The 24,319-nt window shown below is 54.1% G+C and overlaps 9 protein-coding genes across 9 annotated transcripts; 4 read left to right on the top strand and 5 right to left on the bottom strand.

The window, feature by feature from the left end:
- Positions 1 to 649: 649 nt before the first annotated feature.
- On the bottom strand, positions 650 to 2,477 carry EV422DRAFT_507348 (uncharacterized protein; the record flags this gene model as incomplete). Its single annotated transcript, XM_053068653.1, has 4 exons — positions 650 to 1,356; positions 1,469 to 1,490; positions 1,541 to 1,630; positions 1,896 to 2,477. The coding sequence occupies 4 exons, from the start codon at positions 2,475 to 2,477 to the stop codon at positions 650 to 652; spliced, it is 1,401 nt and encodes a 466-aa protein (XP_052924584.1).
- Positions 2,478 to 3,121: 644 nt separating this feature from the next.
- On the top strand, positions 3,122 to 4,998 carry EV422DRAFT_534085 (CDK-activating kinase assembly factor MAT1-domain-containing protein). Its single transcript, XM_053070645.1, has 7 exons — positions 3,122 to 3,430; positions 3,513 to 3,665; positions 3,763 to 3,839; positions 3,922 to 4,025; positions 4,104 to 4,244; positions 4,313 to 4,542; positions 4,618 to 4,998. Exons 1-7 carry the CDS (start codon positions 3,318 to 3,320, stop codon positions 4,745 to 4,747), a joined length of 948 nt encoding a protein of 315 aa, XP_052924583.1. The 5' UTR covers positions 3,122 to 3,317; the 3' UTR covers positions 4,748 to 4,998.
- A 575-nt stretch (positions 4,999 to 5,573) lies between these two features.
- EV422DRAFT_550977 (ras family-domain-containing protein) lies at positions 5,574 to 6,565 on the bottom strand (the record flags this gene model as incomplete). The annotated part of the gene is made up of 5 exons (XM_053071802.1): positions 5,574 to 5,720; positions 5,812 to 5,904; positions 5,994 to 6,238; positions 6,352 to 6,442; positions 6,530 to 6,565. 5 exons carry the CDS (start codon positions 6,563 to 6,565, stop codon positions 5,574 to 5,576), a joined length of 612 nt encoding a protein of 203 aa, XP_052924582.1.
- Positions 6,566 to 7,415: 850 nt separating this feature from the next.
- Positions 7,416 to 7,752, top strand: EV422DRAFT_550976 (anaphase-promoting complex subunit 11; the record flags this gene model as incomplete). The annotated part of the gene is made up of 2 exons (XM_053071801.1): positions 7,416 to 7,566; positions 7,634 to 7,752. The coding sequence occupies 2 exons, from the start codon at positions 7,416 to 7,418 to the stop codon at positions 7,750 to 7,752; spliced, it is 270 nt and encodes an 89-aa protein (XP_052924581.1).
- Positions 7,753 to 8,780: 1,028 nt separating this feature from the next.
- EV422DRAFT_497543 (ADC synthase) lies at positions 8,781 to 11,999 on the bottom strand (the record flags this gene model as incomplete). The annotated part of the gene is made up of 12 exons (XM_053067953.1): positions 8,781 to 8,881; positions 8,943 to 9,113; positions 9,191 to 9,368; positions 9,477 to 10,455; positions 10,531 to 10,586; positions 10,657 to 10,853; positions 10,940 to 11,021; positions 11,093 to 11,211; positions 11,286 to 11,439; positions 11,507 to 11,605; positions 11,695 to 11,776; positions 11,857 to 11,999. The coding sequence occupies 12 exons, from the start codon at positions 11,997 to 11,999 to the stop codon at positions 8,781 to 8,783; spliced, it is 2,361 nt and encodes a 786-aa protein (XP_052924580.1).
- Positions 12,000 to 12,668: 669 nt separating this feature from the next.
- EV422DRAFT_104303 (uncharacterized protein) lies at positions 12,669 to 13,561 on the top strand. Its single transcript, XM_053064539.1, has 5 exons — positions 12,669 to 12,913; positions 13,000 to 13,090; positions 13,184 to 13,279; positions 13,376 to 13,401; positions 13,477 to 13,561. The coding sequence occupies exons 1-5, from the start codon at positions 12,769 to 12,771 to the stop codon at positions 13,524 to 13,526; spliced, it is 408 nt and encodes a 135-aa protein (XP_052924579.1). The 5' UTR covers positions 12,669 to 12,768; the 3' UTR covers positions 13,527 to 13,561.
- A 1,785-nt stretch (positions 13,562 to 15,346) lies between these two features.
- On the bottom strand, positions 15,347 to 16,687 carry EV422DRAFT_497610 (kinase-like domain-containing protein; the record flags this gene model as incomplete). The annotated part of the gene is made up of 4 exons (XM_053067958.1): positions 15,347 to 15,714; positions 15,782 to 15,941; positions 16,105 to 16,180; positions 16,260 to 16,687. Coding segments are annotated over 4 exons (1,032 nt in total), but the record flags the coding sequence as incomplete, so codon positions are not given.
- On the bottom strand, positions 16,513 to 19,330 carry EV422DRAFT_104423 (uncharacterized protein). Its single transcript, XM_053064540.1, has 4 exons — positions 16,993 to 19,330; positions 16,845 to 16,925; positions 16,713 to 16,779; positions 16,513 to 16,638 (listed from the first exon to the last, which is right to left on the bottom strand). Exons 1-3 carry the CDS (start codon positions 19,076 to 19,078, stop codon positions 16,718 to 16,720), a joined length of 2,229 nt encoding a protein of 742 aa, XP_052924577.1. The 5' UTR covers positions 19,079 to 19,330; the 3' UTR covers positions 16,513 to 16,638; positions 16,713 to 16,717.
- A 2,501-nt stretch (positions 19,331 to 21,831) lies between these two features.
- EV422DRAFT_534050 (uncharacterized protein) lies at positions 21,832 to 22,698 on the top strand. The gene has a single exon (XM_053070644.1). It carries the CDS (start codon positions 22,005 to 22,007, stop codon positions 22,356 to 22,358), a length of 354 nt encoding a protein of 117 aa, XP_052924576.1. The 5' UTR covers positions 21,832 to 22,004; the 3' UTR covers positions 22,359 to 22,698.
- Positions 22,699 to 24,319: the final 1,621 nt, after the last annotated feature.

The raw sequence follows: 24,319 nt of genomic DNA, 5'->3' as shown, positions 1-24,319 counted from the left end.
ACATTGACACTGACATTGACACTGACATTGACATCTGACATTGGCGTTTGACATTTGGCGGTTGACATTGGCGGCTGTCAGTAGGTAAGCTTATGGTATGGGCGCGTCGTCCATAACAAGGCCTTGAAGCAGTTGATCTGTAGGTCGTGTAGGGTTCACTCGATAGGCGGCGTCAGTGTCCGTAGACCAGACTTCACAAGGTATCTTCCGGCGGGCGTAAGCGATAATCTGCTCGGCGAGGTGTTCAATATGGTCGAGATGACAGTCGCCAAAAACGGAGCGAATGATCCGATCGTTAACGCTTGATCCATCTCTGGGCCAACTGTGGTCGTGAATGATTCTCATCTTATCAGGTTTGTTCGCCTTGGGTACCGCGCCCATCGGGTTGATGACGAAGTAAGGTGCGCGCATGGTATCGGTAGAAGAGAGCAGTGTCCGACGACCAGACGCAGCCTCCTCCAGGATGTTGTCCGTGACGTGTGTGTCTGCCGCCAAGGCCCACGGATGGTTGCGTGATTGGAATGCTATGTGCGCTGCTTTTCCGATGAAGAGAAAAGGCGTAAGAGTCGCTGCTTGCCTGCAAGCCTTTATTGGCCTGAGCGAGCAGCTGGCAACCAAATGGGTCACGGGGCTTCACGTGCACCCCACTTTATGGGCTGAGCCCATACCGATCGGCCTTCGGTGGAGTGAACTTTGGGGGCCGATCCACGACTCTTGAAGCGACGCCTACTCTATAGGTCCTGTCAACCGGATCCAACCGGATCTCAGTCTCCCGTGTCTGGATCATGGGGTTCATATTCTTAGTGTTGAGGTTCAGCTTTTCCTCGGGGACCTCCTTACCTCCAGCAGGAGCTTGAAATTGGAGCCCTGTTTGTGCGGTCACTTCAGCCGGATAGTTGTAAACATATCCTGTTTGATCCGGGATAGGAAGTCCGCTCGTAGAGGTGGAGGTGCCAACCGAAACCGCCGTTCCCGGCCTCCTCGAAGGCGTAATGCGATCCAGGAAAAGTTCCCGTTCGCGAAAACCCTTCTCAGCTTTTAGAAACTCCATAGCGTCTTTGTAAGCCCTGGTTTGGAGCTTAGCTGCGTTGAGCTTCAGCTCTTCAACTGAGGAGATGACCGTCTCGTGCTTTGGGTCAACATAGTTCTGTTTAGTTGCAAGATCCCGCTGATGAATGTTCCTGTTCCATGCGTACTTCACATTGGGACGTCCATACGCGTCGAGGTGACCATAGTCCAAAGCCTGTCCGATTTGTTGGCGTCGAAGATACGCAATGGACTTGGGCCGATTGACGCCCTGCGCCTCTTGATAGTTAGCCCTGTAAATCGCAGCCATTCTTCGTACTTTCTCAAGTGCTGAGAAAATATTCTATGATAGTATGCTAAGACAACCTAGCCCTCCATGCCCAGTTTCCTTCAAAACGTCAAGACAAAAGCGCGCCATCTGTTTACCAATGCACTGTTGTACCTGAACAAGGCGAGATCGTTCGCTACGCAAGCCGTCAGGCATGCAGGGACAGCGCAGAAGTACATCACTCACGTTAACAAAGCTGTGCAAGAAAAACCAGAACTTTTCAGCAACAAAATACGCGAAACCAGCAATAAGATCACCACGGCTAGCCATGGGCGTCTGAAACAACTACAGAATCTGCATGGGCACACGGATGACTTTGTGGAGCGGCTGCAAGGGGGACCGATCGAGTAAGGAAAGAAAGAGTTTTATTGATGAGTTGGCTTTGAGCCAGACTATCTGCTGACTGTACAGCTCCAAGGTTGTACAGTTGGAGAAGTAGTGAAAGGAGTAAAATAGTTAGCCACCAGCGGTTCTAGATGACGGCAACCGTACCGCCGATCGATAGCGTGACGTTCTTGTGATAAGTGGTAAGCAAACAGACCCGTTGACTTGGCGCCTCCGTTGATTCCATCTCAACAGCGCCTGTTGATTCCTCCTCACCAGCTGAACCCTCAACAGCATCCGTCAATTCTTCCTCAACCGTTGAACCCTCAACAACAGCCGTAGAATCCTTGTCAACAACAGCGACTGTTGAATCCTGGTCAACTCCTGAACCATCTACCGCTGACTCCTTTTCCACCACAGCAGGCATTGGGCTCCTCTCCAACACAGCAAACGGTGAGTTCTTCACAGCTGCGACCGTAGAATCCTTTTCCACTGTAGATACGGTAGCAGCCCCCAACCCTTCCGCCGCACCCGTCCTCTCATTGAGAAACACAGCAGTGTCCGAAGTCTTGTTCTTGTTGAACCTACAGTGCTTGCTTCGAATGCTGGCGTGCGGAGGAGCGTCAAGAAATCCTGCTTTGATGCACCGGGGACAAGTAAGCTTCTTCAGCTGGTTCTGATCGACGGTTGGTATAGATTTACTGAGGGATGTCTGTGCTCCTGGGGCTGCCACGAAATCACTGTCGGAAGTCTGCAGGGTCTGATGAAGAGGGCTGACCGGAGTCTGGGTTTCAAACATGCTGGAAAGTCTGTGTTTGCGACGTTGGCACAGAGTTGTTGCGGGTGTTCGAAAGTCTGTGTTTGTGACGTTGGCACAGAGTTGTTGCGGGTTTTCGAAAGTCTGTGTTTGCGACGTTGGCACAGAGTTGTTGGGGGTGGTGCATAAAGGGTAAAATTTTTGACCCTTTATATACTACTTTTTTTATCCGATAAAATCTGGATGGCACAGACCGGTGTCACACAGAGATGTTGCAAGTCTGTGCGCACAGCTCTGACTTGGTTCCAATTGTAACTAATTGGCAGCCTATTGGGTCCGATCCCAGATTTAGAATCTGAGCCGTAATTGAGGCTGTTTGTCTCCATAAGCAGCGTATTGGACTCAAATCAAGGAATCAACTTTTCACCTTGTTGAGTGGAAATGGAGGCTTCCTAGGACAGTTTCAGACTCTCACCACTCCGTTGGACTTTTTTCCAAGCTTGACAGTTTTAAGCCGAATTTGAGACCTCTCTGGCTTGATATGGGGCCTATCCAGGGGGTTTTTTCCGAGATTCAGGTCTGAGGCCTGTTGGACCGGGTTTGCGGTTCAGATGAGGGTAAATAACGGTTTTTCAAAAGTGTAGTTAAATGGTGGCCAATTCTATACTACTCGTTTGTCACCGCTTAGGCCGAAAGTAAAAGGGAAGCAATTCTCGACATCCCCGTATTCCAAACTCGTGGGAAATCGAGCCAAACTCGCTGCAATCCTACCACCTTGTGTGTCTGTCTGTCCCACCGCATCACCGTTAAGGGTTATCATTAGGCTTCGGACGTCGTCTCCCTCCAGTTTACTCGGCTTCCCTTCTCAAAGTCCTCGACACCATGGCTGCCATTACCATGGCCACCCTCGACGGGGACATTTGTCCCGTCTGCAAGTCAGACAGATACTTGAACCCGCATATGAAGCTCCTTGTCAGTCCTTGTTTCCACAAAATGTACGGTCTTCAACGTCCAATTGTTTTGCTGTGGCACTCTCTGACTCGTTTTGATCTTGTTTTGAACGTGTGTGGAATGAAGGTGCGAAACGTGCATCAACCGACTCTTCTTGCAAGGCGCCGCACCATGTCCTATCTGCAAAGCCATCTTGAAAAAACAAAACTTTGTCGCACAAACGTTTGAGGACTTGTATGTGGAGAAGGAGGTGCAAATCCGGAAGCAGATTGCAAGAATGTGAGTTGAGTTGTGCACAGCGTGTGCACCCGTGGCGGGAAATGGAGGCATCCTCTACCCATCCTACATCTGTGGCTGATTGTTTTCGCTCATCAAGATATAACAAGCGGTTAGAGGACTTCAAGGGCAATTTGAAAGCGTTTAACGACTATCTGGAAGAAGTAGAAGAAATCCGTATGTGGGCTCCCCGAGCATTTTTCTCGTTGAACCAGACGGTTTCACTGGCAAATCACACTGAGCCCTCATCATCTTCCAGTGTTCAATCTGATAAACGAAGTAGATGTGAAAGAAACGCGAGAACGCGTGAAGAAGTACGAAGCAGAAAACAGGGATACCATATCGGCAAACATCCAAAAGCAGGTGGGATCATGAGAAGCTCAGTCAACACCTCTAAGAGGTCCGAGCTAATATGCTCACATGCCAATTTCCTGTGGTTAGATCATCGAGGATCGGACGGTGCAAGGTCGATTAGAGCGCGAGAAGAAAGAAAAGATTATTCGACGAGAGACCTACGAGCAGGCGATCATCGAGGACGCTAGAGTGAAGAAACAAGCCAAGGATGATATCATCAATCGACTCGTAAGTGATGAGCTAAGTCGTTCGACGACGATACAGAAGCACGCCTTCCCTAACAGTTGTCCACACAGGCGGACGAAGATACAGCAGCAAGCGACGTGATTGCCAATGCACAAGCCAACCGTCCGCGGGCAGTCGATATTGATCAGCTGCTGCAACAACGCTTGCCTGCCGCATTTGTGGAGTCTGAAATAAACAGCTATGAAGAGATGGATGAGGAAGAAACGAGACCGTTTGATCCGATGGATTACAGTTACTCGCTACCTTCCTATACGACGGTTAAGGATGCCTACTACGACCCGTAAGTTCTCATACTTCTGCAGCATTGCATTCTAATCCCTAGCACGCTGGAGCTGACCCCATGTTCGATGCGCAGATGGCAACGACATCTGCACTGGGAGGATCCCGAAAAGGCAACCAAGCTGAAAGCAAGCGGCTTCACCTCCAAGTTTGTGTACCAACGCGCCGTGTTCTCGGCGTTCAATGGGATCTTTGCCGGACTATGATCCTAGGGGGCACATATGAGGACTCTCAGTGGCTCGACGGCGGTTCATAGACGGGTTGCCGTATAAGGTGGCATCGGTACGCCTCGGAGCCGCATTTTTGGCTAGAGTTAGTTCTACTATTAGCAAAGCAACGCGGCGTGCCGGACCTTTTGGAAAACCCTCATATCACTAGCAGGGTAGCTCTCCCACCATCCCCGTCTCCGTCAAGAAGCACCAGACTGCACATTGCTCGTCTCAAAGTAGAATAAACATCTTATAATATGCAACGAAAAAACCGAAATGGAAGCCAAAGAGGTTGTAAGAGGTGTAGGAAGCGAAAGTGTGAGAGAAACACGGGAAACGGTATTCCGCAGCGGGGAGAGGAGGGTTCCGCCTCATGGGAATGGGTGTCAATCGATTGATGAAAAGAGGAACACAGCCTAACGTGGTCGTAGGTGGAGGTATACCGTCTGCAAAGGTGTAGGGAAGGTTGTGTGGTGTGTCGGAAGTAGTCCCACGAGGGAAGGAAGTCGTGGAAAGTGGAACGGATCAAAAGCGGATGTCTAGGTGGTGGAAGGGGAAATCGTCTGCAAATCGGAAGAGAGTGGGATGTTAGTGGAATGATCGTTTTGCGGACGATGGATCTCTGATCCTCCTCAATTCCTGCATGCCATAGATCGCCGCATATCCATCCCACAGCGTCTCCCAACCGACCGCCACGCAGGTAGTCCCCTCCCATCTCATCGCCCGACCTGAAAAAAAAAAAGACGGAAAGCACAGATACCCACCTCCAGCAGGCCAAAAACCCCCCTCACGTCAATGGCCCCCGTGCGCGCCTTTCCCCCCACTACAATATCGAGCACTTGGACCCTCCACTCTTCTTCTTTGTTTCCCGCCTCTTCCCGGGACTGCCGGCGGCCGTGCCCGTGTTTGGGAAGTATTTCCGGCATTCGCGGACTAGCGAGTGGAAGGATTCTGTCACGTTTGTGTTGTCCTAAAATCACGGGAGGATCAATAATCGGATGAGCAGTTTGTTTGGGACCTGGAAAAGTGGGTTTCTTGTGTGGGGGCTGGACGCTGCGCACCTTTGCTGATGTCTTCAGCAGTGGGATCTTGTGTTGCTGGCAAAAAGCATCTACGGCCGCGTTATCGACTTCATGTTGCTCCTCCGGTAAATCCTAAAATTTCCCAAAGGCCCCCGTCAACACGGCGTTCCGTTCGTCCCACCCGGTCCACAACCATCCCAAAAATAACGGGAAAAACTCACGCATTTATTCCCACAAACAACCAACGGCACCCTCTTCGTATCCTTCAACTTCACAATCTGCTCCCTGAGCTGCTTAACCTCCTCAAAGGTATGTTTATCGTTCACCGCAAAGACCAGCAGGAACCCTTTGCCGTCTTTCAGGTGCTGGTCTCGTAGGGCCGTGTACTCGTGTTGCCCTGCGGTGTCGATGATGTTGACTGTGCAGTTGGAGGCGTCGACTGTGATGTGCTTGCGGTAGTTTTCCTCTATTTGAGAAATGGGGGGAGGTGGGGGGTATCAGCGGCGGGGTCCTGTTTTGCGCGGGACAACCCCACGTAAACGAATTTTTTGGAGAATGCGACGCGGGTTGGGAACTGACCTATCGTAGGGTCATAATCGTTCGTAAACTCATCCTTCAAAAACCGAACGGTCAAACACGATTTGCCGACTCCTCCAGATCCCACCACCACCTGCGATCAATCATATCATTAAATGTCCGACCATCAGCCTCTCAAAAAAATAGACCCCGGTGTCATATCAAAATCGCATCAACGTACGAGCTCCTGTACTTCCTCGACCTCAGTCTTGGGCATGACGTGCGGGTCTGTACTGTTGTATGCGCAAGACCGAAGGGGCCTGAACAAATTTCTTCAATCGGTGGTGTTCGAACGGGGCGGCGTGTCAGTTATGCGTGGGTGCGGCCCGTTCGTGAGGTTCTGCCCGGGTTGGTGGGGAATGTCGTCCTTTGATGGATGTGAGGTATTGGGTTGCAATTGATGGGTGTCTGTGGAACGAGCAAGTTTAATTAAGATGGGTTTCGCGGCCCGATATTCTTCACCAACGGACTACAGATGCGTTCAAGCTAGCCATAGAAGCTGCAAGTCCCTCCCGCCACTGTTTCAATATCACAGAACCTCAACGCTGTTCGCGCCCACGGCAGCTAGCACCGGCTATCGATGTCGCACCCACGATGATCCACCCCAGGACCTGTCCCAGCGCAGCAACCTACAAGGTAGTATTATGCAGCAACAGCAAGCGTAAGTTTTCGGATTCGGTATACAAAAGTGGCGGCGGGAGTGCGAGTTTTTTTTGGAGCCAGGTATATAGCGTTTGCAGTCGGAACTGGATGTAAGTTTGCTGTCCCGGATGCGTGCGTGATGTTGGCACTGTCGTTGGCTCTCGGTGTAGCCAGCGTGGTTTACGTTAACAAGGTTTTGCGGCTAAGCCAAAGTGGTGTGCCAGCCAGCCTGGGCGTCGAGAATCACATCCGTCTGTTGTTATTTTTAGCCGCCCGGGATTGGCGGGGTTAGCATTTGCAGCTTACGTAGCGTGTAAGTCACGTGTGGCGTCACTTAAGCGCATTTAAACTCGCTCACGCGTGGCCTCAATCCCGTCGTACGTTTCCTCAATCGTTTCCAGTTTCCCCACGCAACGACAAAAACGATGAAAGTGCATCTCAAAAAGTACACGGCCGTAGCAACCTGGTCCTGGGACGTGGGCGAGATCGGCGACGAAGAAACCTGTGGGATCTGCTACAACCCTTTCGACGGGTGTTGTCCCGATTGCAAGATCCCTGGGGATGACTGTCCTTTAGGTAAGTGTGGGGCAATTTATACTTCGACACCTATACGTGAGCGCAGTCCTGATTCTCTCTCTCATAGTCTGGGGAGAATGCAAACACGTATTCCACATGCACTGCATCGAAAAGTGGATCGGGAAAGAACATTCGCGTGAACAGTGTCCGATGGACAGGCGACCATGGCGAATCCGGTCCGATTGATGAGCTCCTATTCTCACGACACAGAAGGAAACTCATTTTTGGCGGAATCTGGGCATCCGGGGATGGGGCGATTGACAATGGCGGACAGGGGGAAAGGCTAGGGGAAAAGTGGCAGCCCAAGAAAGGCTTCTTGATATCGGTGGCGGCCCGCCGGCGTTTTCAACGCTGCTATTCGACTTCAGCTCACGAACGGGGATAATGATCGGTTCCAAGAGCTTGCAAAGTGAGAGGACACATCCGAGCTCTGCGCGTCGGGACCGTACAAACGGTTCCCGATCACCGGATTCGAAAGACCTGCGGAAACCGCGAAAACGGGAGATTCTATCACGACCATATCGCCACAGAACGCCGCGTTGACATTGTTGAGCCCAACACACATGAAGGCGCAACACACATGAAGGCGCAGCACACACTGCAGCAACACCGCGGGCTCGTTCTGCCGCTCCAGGTCCCCGTCGTCACCTCAGCCGCGCGAAACAGGCGCTGGCTTACGAGAACCATTCGTGGCGCGTTAAGTGGTGTAGCCGGGATACACATCAGTACCTGGGGCAACAAGGGGATGGAATCGACCGAACGACTCTCATATGGGGATTTCTTCGTCATCGAAGGCTGCGCATCTCCACCAGTTATATGGATAAACCCCGAAACCCTGTGATGGCGTATAATAAGCTACGGCACGTAATATGTAGCTCCGTTTCCATTATTCTTGCTTGTACTAAACGCAAATACGCAAACAAAACGCCCCACATTCCCACGACCTCTACCGAAGTGTACGCCCCCGAATGACAATGTCACAAGCTATCTACAATCGCCCATTCCTCCATATCCGCTCTACACAAAAGGCTCGTCTCTAGTCTCTATCGAACCATCCCAGAACTCTACTCTCCCCCATCCACAGAACCTATTCGGAAGTCCTGAGGGGCGCAACGCCATATACCGCGGATATACTGTATGGTGGGGACCCAAGATTGGGGATGTTAGTTCCACCCCCGTGTGTGGGTGTGTTGCACTCGGTTTGGTCCCTCCGCTCACCTCGGCAGCACCGAATTCGCCTTCAACAGCATCTCCCTGTACTCCTCCTCGGGGTCGGACAGCGCAATGATCGCTCCACCTGCACCGACCGATATCTCTGTAATCGCAACATAATCAATAACCCCCCGCGCGTCCCGCATGCCAGCGTGATGGTGCACGTGCCAACATACCGTCCCGTGTGACAACCGCGGTCCGGATGACGACGCTGAACTCCGCGGCCCCGGTGAGGGAGAAGTACCCGAGGACGCCGGAGTAGGGCCCGCGCGGGGCTTTCTCGAGCGTTTCGAGGATGTCGACGGTGCGGAGCTTCGGGGCGCCCGTCATGCTGCCTATCCCAAAGAAACCATTCATCAGTTTACCAAATCGGGGTGGGGGGGTAATAACAAGTAGGGAGATATTTCCTTACCTGGGGGAAACGAATGCATAACGGCATCGACGGCATTCAATTCCGTGCGCAGGCGGCCCTGCACGGTGGTGACGAGCTGATGGACGGTGGCGTACGACTCGACGTGCATCAGGGCGGGCACGCAGACGGTGCGCGGGCGGGAGATGGTGTTCAGGTCGTTTCGGATCAGGTCTACTATCTGCGCGTTTTCAGGGGTATTCACAAACAATGAGTTGGGGATTGCAATGCAGTTGCAACGAAGACAGGGGGGGAGGCAATTGGGATGTGTTGGGTTGTGGGTACGCACCATGAGATTCTCCGCCCGGTTCTTCTCGTCCCCCTCCAACGCCCGCCGAACAGCTTCGTCCCGTCTCGTCCAGGCATCCTCGGGCTCCCCCGGGGTCCGCTCCGCGCGTTTCGCGGTCCCCTTGATCGGTTTCATGCTCACGGTCGCGTCTTGTTCGACGCGCATGAAGCGTTCCGGTGAGGAGGAGGCGATGGAGAGGTTGGCGCCTAGGCGGAGGAAGGCGCCGTACGGGGCCGGGTTGTGGGCGCGGAGGTGGGTGTAGAGGGTGTAAGGGTCTGGGTGGGAGGGGGGGAGCGGGGTGGAGATGCGGGTTGTGAGGCAGACCTCGTAGGTCTCGCCGTTGGTGATTTCGCGAAGGGCGGTGTGGACGTTGGTGAGGTAGGTGGGGTGGGGGTGGGCGAGGGTGAAGGTTGGGGAGGTCGTGCGGGGTGGTGATGGAGGAGTTCCGTCCGCTGTGGCCGTCCCGTTGACTTTTACATCCACCTCTTCCGCCGCTAACCGCACAATCCTTCCCTCAACATCCTCCAACCACTCCCGCACCTCCTCCTCCTCCTCCCCCTCCCTCGCACTCTCCAACGCCACCCCCCAAACCTCCCCCTCAACATGATCGAACACCACCACCCGATCCGCCCACACAAACGCCGCATCCGGCACACTGCCCCCATTCTCTACCCCAAAATGTTTCCGTCCCCTCGCCTTTGTCTTGGCCGCCACATCCCTTCCCAAAGACTCTTCCTTCATCTCGTACCCGAAGAGACCGACGAGGCCGCAGGTGAAGGGGAAGGGTGGTGAGTTCGAAGTGGACGTGGGATGGAGGGTGGCGGTGTGCAGGCCGCGGGTGGAGAGGAGGGTGGAGATGTAGGTGAAGAAGGTTTCGGAGGGGGGGAGGAGGTGGGTTGTTGGGCGGATGGGGTGGGTGGGCTGGGTGGGGTGAGTGAGGGTTACGGTGCGTTTGGCGGTACAGTATTCGATCAAAAAGCTGTTGTGCGAGGTGACGTTAGCGTATGGCGTTTTCTTTCGCGGAATGATATGTCGGCGGAGGGTAGGAACGCACCTGTTGCGCGATGTCGCTGCGCCCATATACGAAAACCGAGCAATGCTCTTTTCAGTCTGCACACCTCCCAAAGCTCCCATTAGCGAACGCGATCCACCCTACCCCAACCAACTTCACACCCCTCACCTTGGCAGAATCCAACCAAAACGCCACCTCCTCCCCACTGAACATCTCCGTGAACACCCGCTCGGCATCCACATACGGCGTCTTCAATCTCCGAGCATGTATGATTGGTTTTTTTGCATTCATGTCGTCGGTGGTGTTGGTGCGAGTAGTTAGCGGTTCAGGGAGGACGGAGAGGGTTTGGAATTCGCGGGTCATGTCTCGGGCGTCGTGGGGTCTTTTGCCGTGCTGAAGGGGGAGACGAGCGTGAGGGAAATGGTTGTAGGTGTTCTTTTGGGTGATGAACGAGGACGTACGGTTTCCCAGTACCGCGCAGCCAGCGTATGAAAGTTCTCGATGATCCGAGATCCATCTTCTGTGCATATCGACTGATAGTGGAAAGCACCGTCAGCGTTCCGATCAAGCTGAAGACCGATCCACACATGTGTCGCTTCCTCACCTCAGGATGAAACTGCACGCCCCAAATCGGCTTCTCCCTATGCTCCAGGCCCATAATCACGTCCGGTTCGCCCGCTTTCCCTTTCGTCGTTGCAATGATCTTCAAACATTCCGGTAATCCTACATATCCCGCGCAGAAAACACATAAGTGCTGTGATCTCAACATACCGAAAAGCCACGCCTCATGATCTAACCTTCCGGCGAGACAACAAGCGAATGATACCTGACTGCACTGAACGGGTTCTTGAGCGTGTCGAAGAGACTGATGGGGTGGTCGGGTGTGGGTGTGTGCGAGGTGTGGGTTACGGGACTGGTGCGGCCGTGGAAGGGTTCGGCAGCGTGGACTACCTGGGAGTAGCACGTATTAGATCCCACAGTCATCCGCATCAGGTACTATACTCTCTCGTAGCCTCACCTGCCCGCCACTTATCGCTGCTAACCCCTGATGCCCCAGGCACACGCCGAGGATAGGTACTGCTGCGTGTTTCAGGAGGTCGGCGCATATTCCAAAGTCCTTGGGTTTGCGATGATGGGATTAAGCATATCAATATCTCCAAGTTCCGTCTCTCTCCTTTGCGGGTACCTCCTACGCGCTGAACATACCACCTCCCTATCAGGCCTCCCCGGTCCTGGAGAGATCACTACGCAGTCAAAATGCGGTAATATATTCTCTCGAACTTCGTCCCTGCACAAAGCAAAATATGTTTGAGCTCCGTCCGCGGTTATCACCCAAATACAACTGCACACAGGAGGGTGCGAACTCACCAAGTGAATTGGTTATTCCGAATAACAACCGGCAACAGCTCGTCACGCCCCAAGGCTGAACAGCAGTACTGGTACAGGTTGAAGGTGTACGAGTCGTAGTTATCGACTATGAGTGTACGGAGGTGGGGTGGTGGTAGAGTCATGGCGGATAAAAAAGTTGAGACTGGGGGGGGGGGGGGGGGGGGGGGGGTGTGTTGGAACGAGTTTGAGTGGACGAATGGACGAATGGTTCGAGTGAGGGAGCGGAGCGGGGGAAGCACCTGTCCAGCTCGAGCTATATATATGCTAGCTTTAGGTGGGGAGATCACCGATAGTCAGGTCAAGCTGAGCAACGCCGATGAAGCACCCCAAAACAGCGGAAGTAAAGTTATGCAGAGGGGGGGAGTCAGGCAACGGGGTCCCCACTCTTTGGGCGGCGAGAACAAGAGAGAGAGAGATCCGAGAGAGGCAAGAGGACCCCTCCCACCCGTGTGTTTGCTACGTGCACCTCGCTACCCCGTAACATGGAAGAGGACACATCATCTGCAAGGGCCATGCTCAGTGTCTCCTGTTTTGCGCTGCTCGCCGTCTCACAGCCGTCTCAAGAGGTCTGTTTGTGTCGACTCCAAGGGGTCATCGCGTGAGGCGGTGGGTGACTTCCCACGCGAACAGACAGACACACAGACAGCGCCTGCCGCTCCTGGGAAAAAGGGAACCCCCGACATCGCCTGACCTCGTTGGCAACTCCCACGCACTCTCTGGCAAACATAAGCATCCCTTGCAAGAGCTTGCTTGCGGCAGGTACTTGCAGTATAAAGTAACGTACTCAAGGCCGGCTGCATACTTCAAGATACCATTTTACGTTCCCACTCACTCCCACAACCTCCATTCCCACGTCCCACCACCAAACCAGGCCCTCTCCCCTCCGCAACAATGTCCCTCTCACCCTGGATCCCCGAAGGCACCCTCCCCAAATTCCTCCTCCTGGTCGGCACAGCCGCCTTCTACAACGGCCTGCAATGCTTTGTGCCCAAGATGCGCGTCACGGGGAGGATCTATAGTTTGCAGCCTGTTCAGGGTATGACCAAAACGACTCCAATTCTGGAAAGGCGACGGAGGATGGTGGAAATGTGCAAGTGGGGGGCCTGATTATTTCCCTTCCAGCGACACCGCTGATGGCCCGCATGATGGGTCTCTGGACGCTCACCTCGGGCGTCGTGCGGGTCTACGCGGCCTATAATATCTCCGACCCTGCGTACGTATTCCGACGGCGTTTGATACGATCATGTCTGCCCCCACTCACTCACTCACTCTGATGACTTTTTTTTTATTCCCCCCCGTCTCGTAGCATTTACGCAATGACAATGTGGACGTTCGCATTCGCCCTCTTCTCATTCACGACCGAGGTGTTTGTGCACAAGACCGCGCCCGTTTCCAGTCCTGGGTGGGTGAAAAAAAAAAGATGTCGTCTTTTCGGTCGCTATCAACGGAAACAAACCTGATTTAACCCCGATTCTCTTGCGTCTCGGAAAAATCCCAGTGTATGGCCCGCCCTCCTCATCTCTCGTACGTCCACCCCCAAAAACCTCTTGATGCTCTCTGCTTTTTCTTTACTCAATTCTTCTGATCCCCCTCTTACAGCGATCTCACTATTCTGGATGTGGACGCAGTACGGCCATTACGTCCGATGAGAGAAAAAAAACCCGACCCTGATCCGGCAGACGACAGAGTGGCGGCGGCGTTTGGAGACTCGCGGCACGTCACCCCCTCTCCGAACGGGGAAATTTGTTATTACAGTAGACGTGTACCACATGCGGCGTACGTAGTAGTGTAGACCCGTAGACCCGGAAAATCGCCATGTTTTCACGGGTGCGTATTATTTCAACCAGCGAAGCACACCCACGAGCGAAACTCCGCCAAAGCCATATTTTCCAATTCAACAGTCGAGTGTCTCGATTCTCCCAGCCTCGCAAAAAACAGTACAAGGGGCGGGGGGGGCCAAAAGACCCACAAAATGAGATCATAAACAAAAAGGAGGAGGAGAAGGGTGAAGAATCCCCAGAAAGAAAATCCGCCGATGGGGCCGCATGTTGTTGTGATATCCGGCCGGCACCCAAACTCGTCGGGTCCCCCCCAGTACATCCCGCACCATACATGACTCCGGACATTCCACCGCCCAATTCCATTCCCCACTGCGTTATGTACACCAAGCTCCCCCACATCCAGGTACCCATCCGCTGACTAACATGAGGACATCATCTTCTCCCTCCCCCGATGCAAGCAAACCACCCCATCCGCTTCCCAGAGATAGCATCCCGACGTCGAACGTTGATGTCGACAAGTAACCGGGGCGGCCCCGCGAGTTGTGGGGAGGGTGTTCATGACAGAGGCGTGGTTTCGTTCGGGGTACGTAAGAAAAAGGGATATGCTGAAATGAGGGGGCGCTTGCGGCATGGGGAGCCGAAAAAAATGAGGGGAAAACGTTGGGAGGGTGGTAGTCATATAAACATGTGGTGTTCCTCAAATGGACGCTCGAGACAGCCGGGGGGGTTTTGCGTCGAGGACACAGAAAATCATCCCTTCCACTTCTAGGGGCACATCCCAAAAAAAAAAAAAACAGATCAGTATGGCCGCCCATTCGAAAACAATCTTGGGGTGGTCCCCGGGCCGCTCACACTCAAAATCCCCAACAACAAACCTTATCATATCTCTTCCTCCCCTTCTCCCCCCCACTCCCGCTCCCATTCCCCTCCCTCTGAATCGGCGGTAACCCCTGTGCGCCGCCCGGTGTCGACCTCTGCGGGGCAATGTACGCCTGACCTTGTGACTGCGGTTGCGCGGAATGCACCCCCGCACTCCCCTCCCTCGTCCTCGCAGCGCCCGCCGACGCGCCACGGGGCGGGTTCTGTTGTTGTTGTTGTTGTTGCTGTGATTGAAGGGTGGGGTTGATACCTGACCCTGATGCGTATCCTTTGCGTCCAGGCTGTGTCCATGTAGCGGATCCGGTAACGGCCGTACCTCCACCTCCACCTCCACCACTACGTGATTGCAATTGCTGCTGTTGTTGTTGTTGTTGTTGTTGTTGCTGCAAAGCCCACTGCTGCTGTTGTTGCTGCGACCGTTGATAATCCGGTGTCGCGCCCCTGCTTCCACCAGCAGGTTGGAGTTGCTGGGCGAGCGGTGATGCCTGTTGAGACGTAGTGTATGCGGTAGCTTGTTGTCTGTACTGCGGTTGTTGTCGATACGCGCCTGCCGAGCTTCCGTACCGTGAGGGCTGCGAGGAGGAGAGACTGCCAGAGTCGATGGAGGTTTCGCTGGTGACGGTATTGCGGGAAGATGTGTTGGATGCTCCGACGACCATGCCGTTGTTGTTGCCTGCGAGGCCGCCGGCGGTTGCAGAAGTCGGTTGCTGCTGCGCTTTTCGGCGGGGTTGGTCCGTTGATGGTGGCGCGTAGGGTGCGGTATACTGTTGCGATGGGGGTACACCGTTCCCACCGCCACCAACACCCACAAGCCACTCATGCCGTAACGCCTCCGCGGGCGTAATCCTCCTCTTCGGATCCCACTCCAAACACCTCCCCACAAAATCCACAAATCCCCTCTCGGCCCCCTTCAACACCAGCTCCAAACACTTTGCGCCGGGTCTTCGTTTCCTCCCCTTTGAATTCGTGACCAATCTGGGGTTACCCGAGGGCTCAAAGAAGACTTTACGCCGGTTACCCCTGTCGACGAGGGCGAGGTCGGGGGCGCCGAGGACTTCCATGATGCAGGCGAGTTGCTCGGTTTCGTTCTCGCCGGGGAAGAGCGGGTAGCCCGTGTAGAGCTCGCAAAGGATGCAGCCGAGGGACCAGATGTCGATTGCGGTGTTGTATGTGAGGCCTATCATCGATCCAGGTAGTGTGAGTTCCAATTCAAAGGAGGCAGTTTGAAAAATCCAGCAACTCACCAAGTATAACCTCAGGACTCCGATAAAACCTGCTCTGGACATACGTATACACCTTCTCATCCTCAAAGCAGCTGCTCCCGAAATCAATCACTTTGATATCATAAGCCGGGCGGTTAGGATCAAAGTCGGTCGGGACGGGGTCCACGCTGAGGGCGGAGGGCTGGGGCTGGGACGATGATGCGATGGCGGCGGAGAGGGGGTTGACGTCTGAGCGGTTGGGTTCGGTTATTGAGGGGTCTTTTAGGAGGACGTTCTGGCGATTGTGGAGGTGGAGTTAGTGGGTTGTGTCATCATACCTTGAGAGGGCGATGTTCCTTTCTTACCTCAGGCTTGAGATCGCAGTGAACAATGCTGGCTCTACACAGTAGCTCCAAGCATTTCAACATTTGGAATGTGAACCTTGGATGAAAAACAATCAGGAACCGTCACAAAGTCCAGCGAGCAGCCAGAAACAGTCCTCCCCTCTCTCACCACATACCTCCTAATAACCCCCACATGCACCCCCCTAAACCCGCCCGCCTTCAACCACTCATAAAGATTAATCCCCAGAAGCTCAAAAGTAACACAGAGATGGCCCCTAAAGGCAAAACTCTCCACCATCTGCACCGTACTCTCCCCCCCACCCCTCCCAATCTCCTCCCTCAACCTCTCCAGAACCTTAACTTCCACCGCCCCTTGTCGCTCGAACCGTTTCTTATTACGGATGATCTTGAGAGCGACGTTGGCTTTTGTTTTGTGGTCGTAGCAGCGGACGACTTGGCCGAAGGAGCCTTTGCCGAGGAGGGAGAGGATCTCGTAGCGGTAGTTGATGTGGTCGTGTTTGGTGAGGTAGTAGTCGCCGCGGGAGTCGTCGTAGCCTGTTGCGGTGGTGATACTCGTAAATACTCCGAACCCTGTCACAAACATTCAGTCAAATGATTTAATGTCTTACCATGATTAAAACTCCCACCCCCACCCCCCTCCTCCTTCGAACTTGTCCCCGCCCCAGGCACATTGCACTGATCCGCCATATCAGCTCCCGTCCTTCTCTTAGAACACCCGATCTTCGCAATGGTCGCCGCACCAGCGAAATAGATCTCGCGATACTCCATGATCTCGCGTTGCTCGTAGGTTGTGAGGAGTTCTTTGTAGTATTGTAGTGTTGCTGTGAATTGGAAAAAGTTAGCGGGAGTGTCCCAAAAGTAGTGAATTCTGACGTGTAATATACAAACCTTCAGGCGACAAAGGCAACTTCAGATCCTTCAACCCGGTGGTGGTCGTGGTAGTTGTCACCGGCGCCCCACTATTCGCATTCGCACCAACAACAGGTCTCCCACCCGGTTTCGCCGATTTCTGCCGCTGCTTATCGTCCACATTCACAGAATATTTGGCCGTGGGTCCTGGTCCAGTGGCAGCATTGGAGCCGCTCGCGTAGGAGTGCCGGTTGTATTTGTTGCTCGGTGGCGCGGTGCCGCCGACGGAGGCGAGACGTTGCCATGAGCGTTGGTTAGAGGTTGTGGGTGGTTGTGACTTCATTTGTGGTAACTGTTGCTGGTGTTGTTGTTGATGAGGTTGTTGCGGTTGGTAGGATGGGTGTTGCTGATAGTTCTGCATGGGTCCTTTCGGTTGGCCATCGTCCTGCTCGTATTGGCTTGGTTTGTACCCGTGTCCCTGCCTCTGTCCCTGGCCCTGATGGAGCTCGATTCCGCTCTGTGTCAGAGATACTCGCCAGGATCCAGTATCTGGCGCTCGTCCTCCCATCACTTTGACTTCACCCTGCCTCTGGTTCCACGACTGTTTGTTTGACAAATCGTACTCTCCTTGTGGGTTCCCATCGACCATATGGACAACATTTGTTCTCGTCGACCCGTGAGCGGCTGCCATAGGTAAAAGGGTATCGTCCGCTGCCCGCCCCCCCGTCGCAATCGGTCTTTGGATAGGAGCATTCGGCCCCGAAGTGGCACTTCCATCTGTTTCCCACGTCGCAGCATCTTTCACAGGTGCGTAGAGCATTCTACCCGTTTCCGACGCCAGTGGTCTTTGCGTGTCCTCACGAATGTTAGTAGCTGATCCATTGGGCTTCTTGTACGCTGGACGATCGCCTGATTGCACCGCGGGCGATGACGGGCTATTTGGAACGGGCAGGAAGCTCTTTCCGTTGGCGCCAGCGCCGAGAGGTCGAGCTACATTTCTCGCATTTTGGTTGTTTGATGCGGCGTAATCTGCTGCTGCTCGATCGTACTGCGGGTTTGCGTGATAGGGTGAAGGCTGACTTGACCGCTGCTGCGGTGGTGCGGCGGAGTACTGATCAGTCGGATGGTTTCCGTGATATGTTCGTGCGTTCGATGGGTCTGCTAGCTCCTGGTGCTGGGTATATGGAATTGCACCAGACGTGGTGGTTGGGTATACAGGCCGTGTCGATCTCGCTGAACCAGGTGGCCCTCCGCCAGAGTACCTATTATCCTGCCGGCTCCCCTGTTTGTGGTAGGTTGGAATCGGCCCGCCACCTACGGGCGCACTCGACTGCCCCATCGCTATCGCCCGCCAAGTCGTGGCGCCCCCGGAATTCGGCCGAGACGTCATGACAGTGTGTAGGTCGCTGTCCGACTCGGCTGCGGCGGCTGCAGTACGGTTTGACAGGTTGGAAGAGGATATAGCGGGGTAGAGCGGCGAAGGTAAGGACTGCTCTGACGTACGGTGGTAAGGTTGGTGGGAAACAGATGGTGGCGTCGACAATCGGCCGGTTGGGCGAGCGAGTGGGAAATTCTCGAACGATGCTGCTTTCGTAGCCTCTCCGCGCAATGACCCGGCGCCTATAACCGACTTCCTTCGAGTGGCAGCAGCTGCGATCGCACCGTCTGGTTGAGGGAGGTGTGTCTGGGAATGGGGTGACAGGAAGTACGGCGCGTGATTGGAGTCCGTGAAGCTGCTACTACGAGGGCTCGGAATGGCCAGCTGGGACGGATACTGGGAGTGCGGTGTCAAGCTGCTGGCGGTCAGGCACCCAGTGAAGTCTTCTCTACTGCCGGTCTTGTTGCTGACGGTGGCTTTGGCGTAATGTGGCTTCTCGCCACTATCGTAGGCTAGAGGATTCAGCCTGTTGAGCGAAAAGTGTGGCTCCGTGCCGGCAGTGGCTGAGAGGGTTGAAGTCCGATCCACAGGTCGCCTATGAGGAGACGGCAGCGAAGAGGAAGGCGCCCAGGATGTTTGCAATGTCTGGTGCTGCTGTTGGAGTTGCTGCTGATCCCGAATGCGGCTGGTGCTGTAGCGCTGTTCCAGGTGTTGAGGAGACGCAAAGTGTCCAGCTTGATAGCTCATTGGACGCAACCAGTTTGAGATGGGACTCTCTCCTGCACCTGAGCGACGTCACGAACGAGACCAGCTTTCCTTGGAAGCAGATGGCGGGGTCGTCAAAAAGTAACCAGAGATAAGGGTAGAGTGTGGCGACGGGTTATGCCGCTTGCCGAAATGGCAGCACCACGATCTTGGGACCGTTGTCAGGTATCCGAAAGAACGTCACTGGAGGGTAAAAGGCAGCAAGCCCCCAGCTTATTCGCGATACAGGGTGGTTGGCTTGGATTCCACCAGGCTTCGCCGGGTTCCAGACTGGGATGTTGCAGGGCTTTCTGAGGAACGGGAACGTGGGGGGAGTATAACTTGCGCAATAACGTCAGTCTCAATGCATCAACCAGAGCCTCCAGAACTGAGCGCAACACACACGCCTCAACTTATGGTACTCAAAGCCAGCATAAGCCATCGTTCAACTGGAACACGCTATATGTATACGCCAAGGAAGCAGCTCCGTTTGACAGGCGGCTATACCTCACTCGCATTCCCACTCTGGCGGCCTATCTCCACAGCGGGTGAGGGCTGGTTGGACATGCATATATATCACTGTTTCTGCGCTACTATATACAGCACACTGTCGTTTTGATCCGGCACTCCTGAGTCCTGATATGGCTTGCTGGCTGGCTGGCGGCGTACATATTTGATTAGCGGCAACACCACGCAGAATGTCCCGGCCGCTAATCATTTCCTTTAAGCATTTGGCTCGCAAGCGTATCAATCAAGAATCCCACCGATTACGTCAGACGCGTGGGCCCCCGTGATTTCCCGCATAACGCGTTGACAAACTTCCCACCTGGCGACCCAGAACTAGCAAGAGACTAGCGGGTGCGATGCTACTACATGCGCTAAGAGGCCAGGAGAGTGGTTTGCTTGTTTGAGATGTCGAAACATCCCACCCGCCATCCATATGAAGCCTCAACGAATTTATTGGAGGTCTAGCATTACAGAGTCCGGCTGCATCATTATTGGATTTTATCTCGTTCCCACGACTCCTCGAGTGCCGTCAACATCCTGCGACAATAATAGTGTTGCTCGTCCCCATCCCCAAACGAACAGAGCGTCGTATAACGTTTTGGTTTTCACCCGTCTGATACATTCACGTACGGTGGGAGGTAGACGCCCGGTCGCGGAGGGAGATCAGGCGGGATGGCGTCGCAATACGTTCTGTATCTCCTCACTCGCATCCCACGGCTGCAGCGATGAAAGCTGACAGATGTCTGGAATTGGAAGGGGAGTGTGAGTGATGAAATACTCCAATTGGAAGCTACCCTTGCCTTCCATCTAGCCAATCCAGGTTCGCTGGCCGAATCTCAACATATTGATCTCTAGCGGGGAGGATGTTGTTTAGGAGAATTTCTATGCTTCGTTATGTGAATGCATAAGAGCTCTTCGGCTACACGACACAAAACACTGGCACACGATAGTCGAGTTGGACGGGACGGTTCGGGGTCTCGTCGGCTTTCATCTTCGTGAGGCAGGAATTGTTGACATAGTGCCCTCTGCCACCAGGCCATGTTCACTTCTTGTCGATTGGGGTAGGTGAACCACTCGCGAACTCCCGGGGCTTGACATGGAGAGGGTGACGGTCTAAATAATACCGACCAAGTGCGCGTATGCAAGCCTCGGATGTGATGTTGTGAATGCTCATCGGTACCGATGCAATAATGTACCGGCGTTTTCGGTATCTAGAATTGTCGCCATCGTTGGCGACGTCCATCTCGATCGACGTTGCGAATAGTGCGACGGAGGCACTTCTATCAGCCTATCCACAGATCCCCCGAACAGTAACGACTGTATTTCCTCTGGCAGCACGAGATATGAATAATCAGCGATAGCGATCGGTCCAGGAGAGCGACGACCTCGTCCCCAAACCCGTTATCACCTCTCATGACCGTTCTCAACACGACACACAGCGATGTTACTGCATTGTTGCTAGTGTCGGTTCAATAGACGAGCCCCGTCCAGGTATCACCATATGATAGTGATGTGCGATATGTTCCAGTGCCATATTTTCGTTTGCGGCCCAGAATCGTCTCGGATCTCCACTCGTAGCATGAGAGTATCCCACAGAGCTGAGAGTCGGACTCGCTTCATATTCAGGTAGTGTGCAAAAACGTACTCCGTTCCCACTTGCTCAACGCAGCCGTTTCTCTTTGCTACGAGATATCGGGTCACCGTCGGATTCTCGGTTACCAAAGCCTGAACCAATCATCGCTCGGGTCGTCACTCAAAGCGCTTCCTTCCTTGATCCCTCCAGGAGTTGTATTGGCCTTGACTACTTTCAAAGTCATGCATTTTGCTAGGGTTCTCCGGTCCCGATTTGCTGACAACCGACTGCGTTCTTCAGATGCCCGGAAATAGGAAACGAAGGAGTCTATCTCCCCCGCCTGCCTCGTCCTTGATGCCAGACCTTGACGTCCTCGAGAGAGCCAAGTAGAGAGGTATATCTTTCCCATTGACGGACCATACGCATATCGCTCTCAATGTAAAAAATAGTGTACCGCGTCGCCAGGTCGCTTCGTTATGCTCATCCCGACATGTCGTGTTTTGCGGCTCGTCATCCATGTGGCGAGGATCATCCTATGCATTGTGGTGGAAAGATAGAGAGGGGGAGTGTGCCGTGAGGGTTGTTGGTGAAGTTCTGACCGTAAGGATGGAAAGCGTTGCGAGAGATATAAAAACAAGGGCAGGCGAAAGAGGGGCAGCTCCGACAGCAAGAGTCACGCGTCGCTTCTCCCCTTCCCCACTTCGGCTGGACCAATTCTGGACAAGGGACGTGGGAGGTCGCATGGGCGGCAATTAACCAACCACACAGCACAACTCGGAGCAGCACAGGGCACGTCTGTCACCGGCTACCCACACCGACGTCCCCACTACCACCGATACCCCTTCCAACATGGCCGCAACGCAACAATCTCACCTCGCCTCAACCCCCAAACCCCCCTACTTTGCCGTCATCTTCACCAACATCCTGCACGCCCCCTCCCCATCTTACTCCCTCCTCGCAACCCGCATGTCCACCCTCGCCGCCCAACAGCCAGGCTACCTCGGTCAGGAATCCACCCGCAACGCAGAGACGCTGTTGGGGATAACTGTGTCGTACTGGACGGACGAGGAGAGTGTCCGGAAGTGGAAGGGAGTCGCGGAACACCTTGCGGCGCAGGAAGTGGGGAGGAAGGAGTTTTATAGCGTTTATAAGGTTAGGGTGGCGGAGGTCAAGAGGGATTATGGGTGGGGGAGTGAGGTGTGAGCCATAGCCAGCCGCTTGAGCTGATCTGAACGATCGACCTGGGTGGGCGTGTGCGCTCGGACTCTGGCGGACGCATCCCACTCATCGCGGTAGCCAGCACACCGCAACGACTGGCCAAGCAAGCGCCATCTCGCACTTGACGCTTGAGCGTCCCCGACCTATGGGACATTCCCAGGCAATCGGCGGTAACTTGAGGCGTAAAGAGCGGAGTAGCAAGGGTATCTTTTTTTCCTGCATGCACACTAGCCCTACACCTCAATGACGATGTTCACAAACTTGAAAATAGAACATGAATGCATCTGTATGAATGCATTACACACCAAACCGAACCGTATTTGCCACAAAAGACGCTTACAAGTCGCTCTTCTTTTGATCCCATAAAGGGTAACAGATGGGCCAGTTCGCGCAAGACCTATTTTCACCTAGCTGTAACTCATCGGATGGCTAAGGTGCAACACGCTATATACAAGGTTGACCAGGAAAGTTCACTGATATGATGGGCAAGAAACCACAGCATCGTTTCATCCCAATATATTTTCCTCCATGATACTAAAGCTAAGAATCTGTCAACGCCGCCATAAAAGCTCGTTCTCTCACTACAACATGGCGCTGCCAAGCCCGCTCTCCAATAGACGGAGCTTGCTGCGTCTCAGCCCCCGCCGCAATACTCGCTCGGGCCTCCTCATACATACCCCGGCGCGCCCTGGCATCTCCCACGTACAGTCCATCTTCTTCTCCATCCATTCCATCTTCCTCTCCACTTCAGTGTTCTTGGTTTGCATTTCCATTTCAGCCACACGGTGTCGGTCCGCTTCTGGTTCTGCTTGACGCTCGTTGAGCGCGTCCGTGAGCTCGTTGAGGAAAGTGGTGCTCGCTGAGAACCTGACACTCGTCGTCGTCGCCTTGGATGGCTCTGCCACCTTTGTCGGTCGATGATGGTGTGGTCGATGACGTGGAAAGAATCAGAAGAGCCCATGGTTTGCAGGTCGGGCGGGTTGTGATGCACCGTTGATTTTGGAGGTTGGGAACCTTAACCCGGAGCGACGGAGGTTACAAGCTACTACGCAGCATAGGAGGACGATTGCGCTTGGGTATGTCGATATATTGAGTCCAGAGGAAAGTCTGACGGAGTTTCGTCGCGAGCGGCCTTTTGTAATGTGCGACTAACGTGTGGGTGGGGTCCAAGTCGCATTCGGCAAATGCTCAGAGAATTCGACAGCGCGGTCCCGTCAATGTCCATGAACGTTCTTCGATTGCCTGACGTCTGAAACCCAACTTGTTCAAGTGCTCTCTTTCCCGCAGTATCCCCGCTCATACAGACAGTTTCACCCTCCCACACCACCTCGTCTCCCGCGAACAACCCAGTACGGCTCCCTCCCTCTCTCTACACGTCATCTGCAAGATCGCCACCCACGTAGAGCGCCGACCCGCCGACCTGGGGAAAAACCTAGCTTTCGCATGCCGAGCATGGCCCGACGCCCTCATCAAGAATGGTTACCGCACCGTCAGTCCCAGGAACAATGCGGATATCAAGTCGCTGTATCAGAAACTTCAGACCCGCCCGGACCGCGCCAGTTGGTTGGGGGCTCTCGCGTGGTGCGGCATGTCGTCCGTAACTTGTATGTTGCGGGAGCCAACACCGCCACCATCCTGGAAACATGCATGGCGCAAAAGGACTTTTTCGCCTCACCTTTGAGTGGATGAAAGAAACCGCTTCCACCATCACTTTCGGAACGATGGCACTCTTCATGTTGATGACGGTCCCATTGTGCTCAAAAAGCATGTGTGTACCACGAAAGAACAATCGTGCCGTGACGAGATTTCTGCTGTTACGGGCGAACGTGTCGCTGCCGAGACCGTACCCGTCAGGTGGCTGCACACCGAAGAAGGGATCCGTTCCCTGGCCAAGGACGTTGACGGCTACCAGCAAACCGCCCACTCTGGTGGTGTTTTGGGGGCCT

The sequence above is a fragment of the Fimicolochytrium jonesii genome (genome assembly GCF_025526975.1).
Source record: "Fimicolochytrium jonesii strain JEL569 chromosome Unknown EV422scaffold_16, whole genome shotgun sequence".
Classification (NCBI taxonomy): domain Eukaryota; kingdom Fungi; phylum Chytridiomycota; class Chytridiomycetes; order Spizellomycetales; family Powellomycetaceae; genus Fimicolochytrium; species Fimicolochytrium jonesii.
This window is presented reverse-complemented; position numbering and strand designations above follow the sequence as displayed.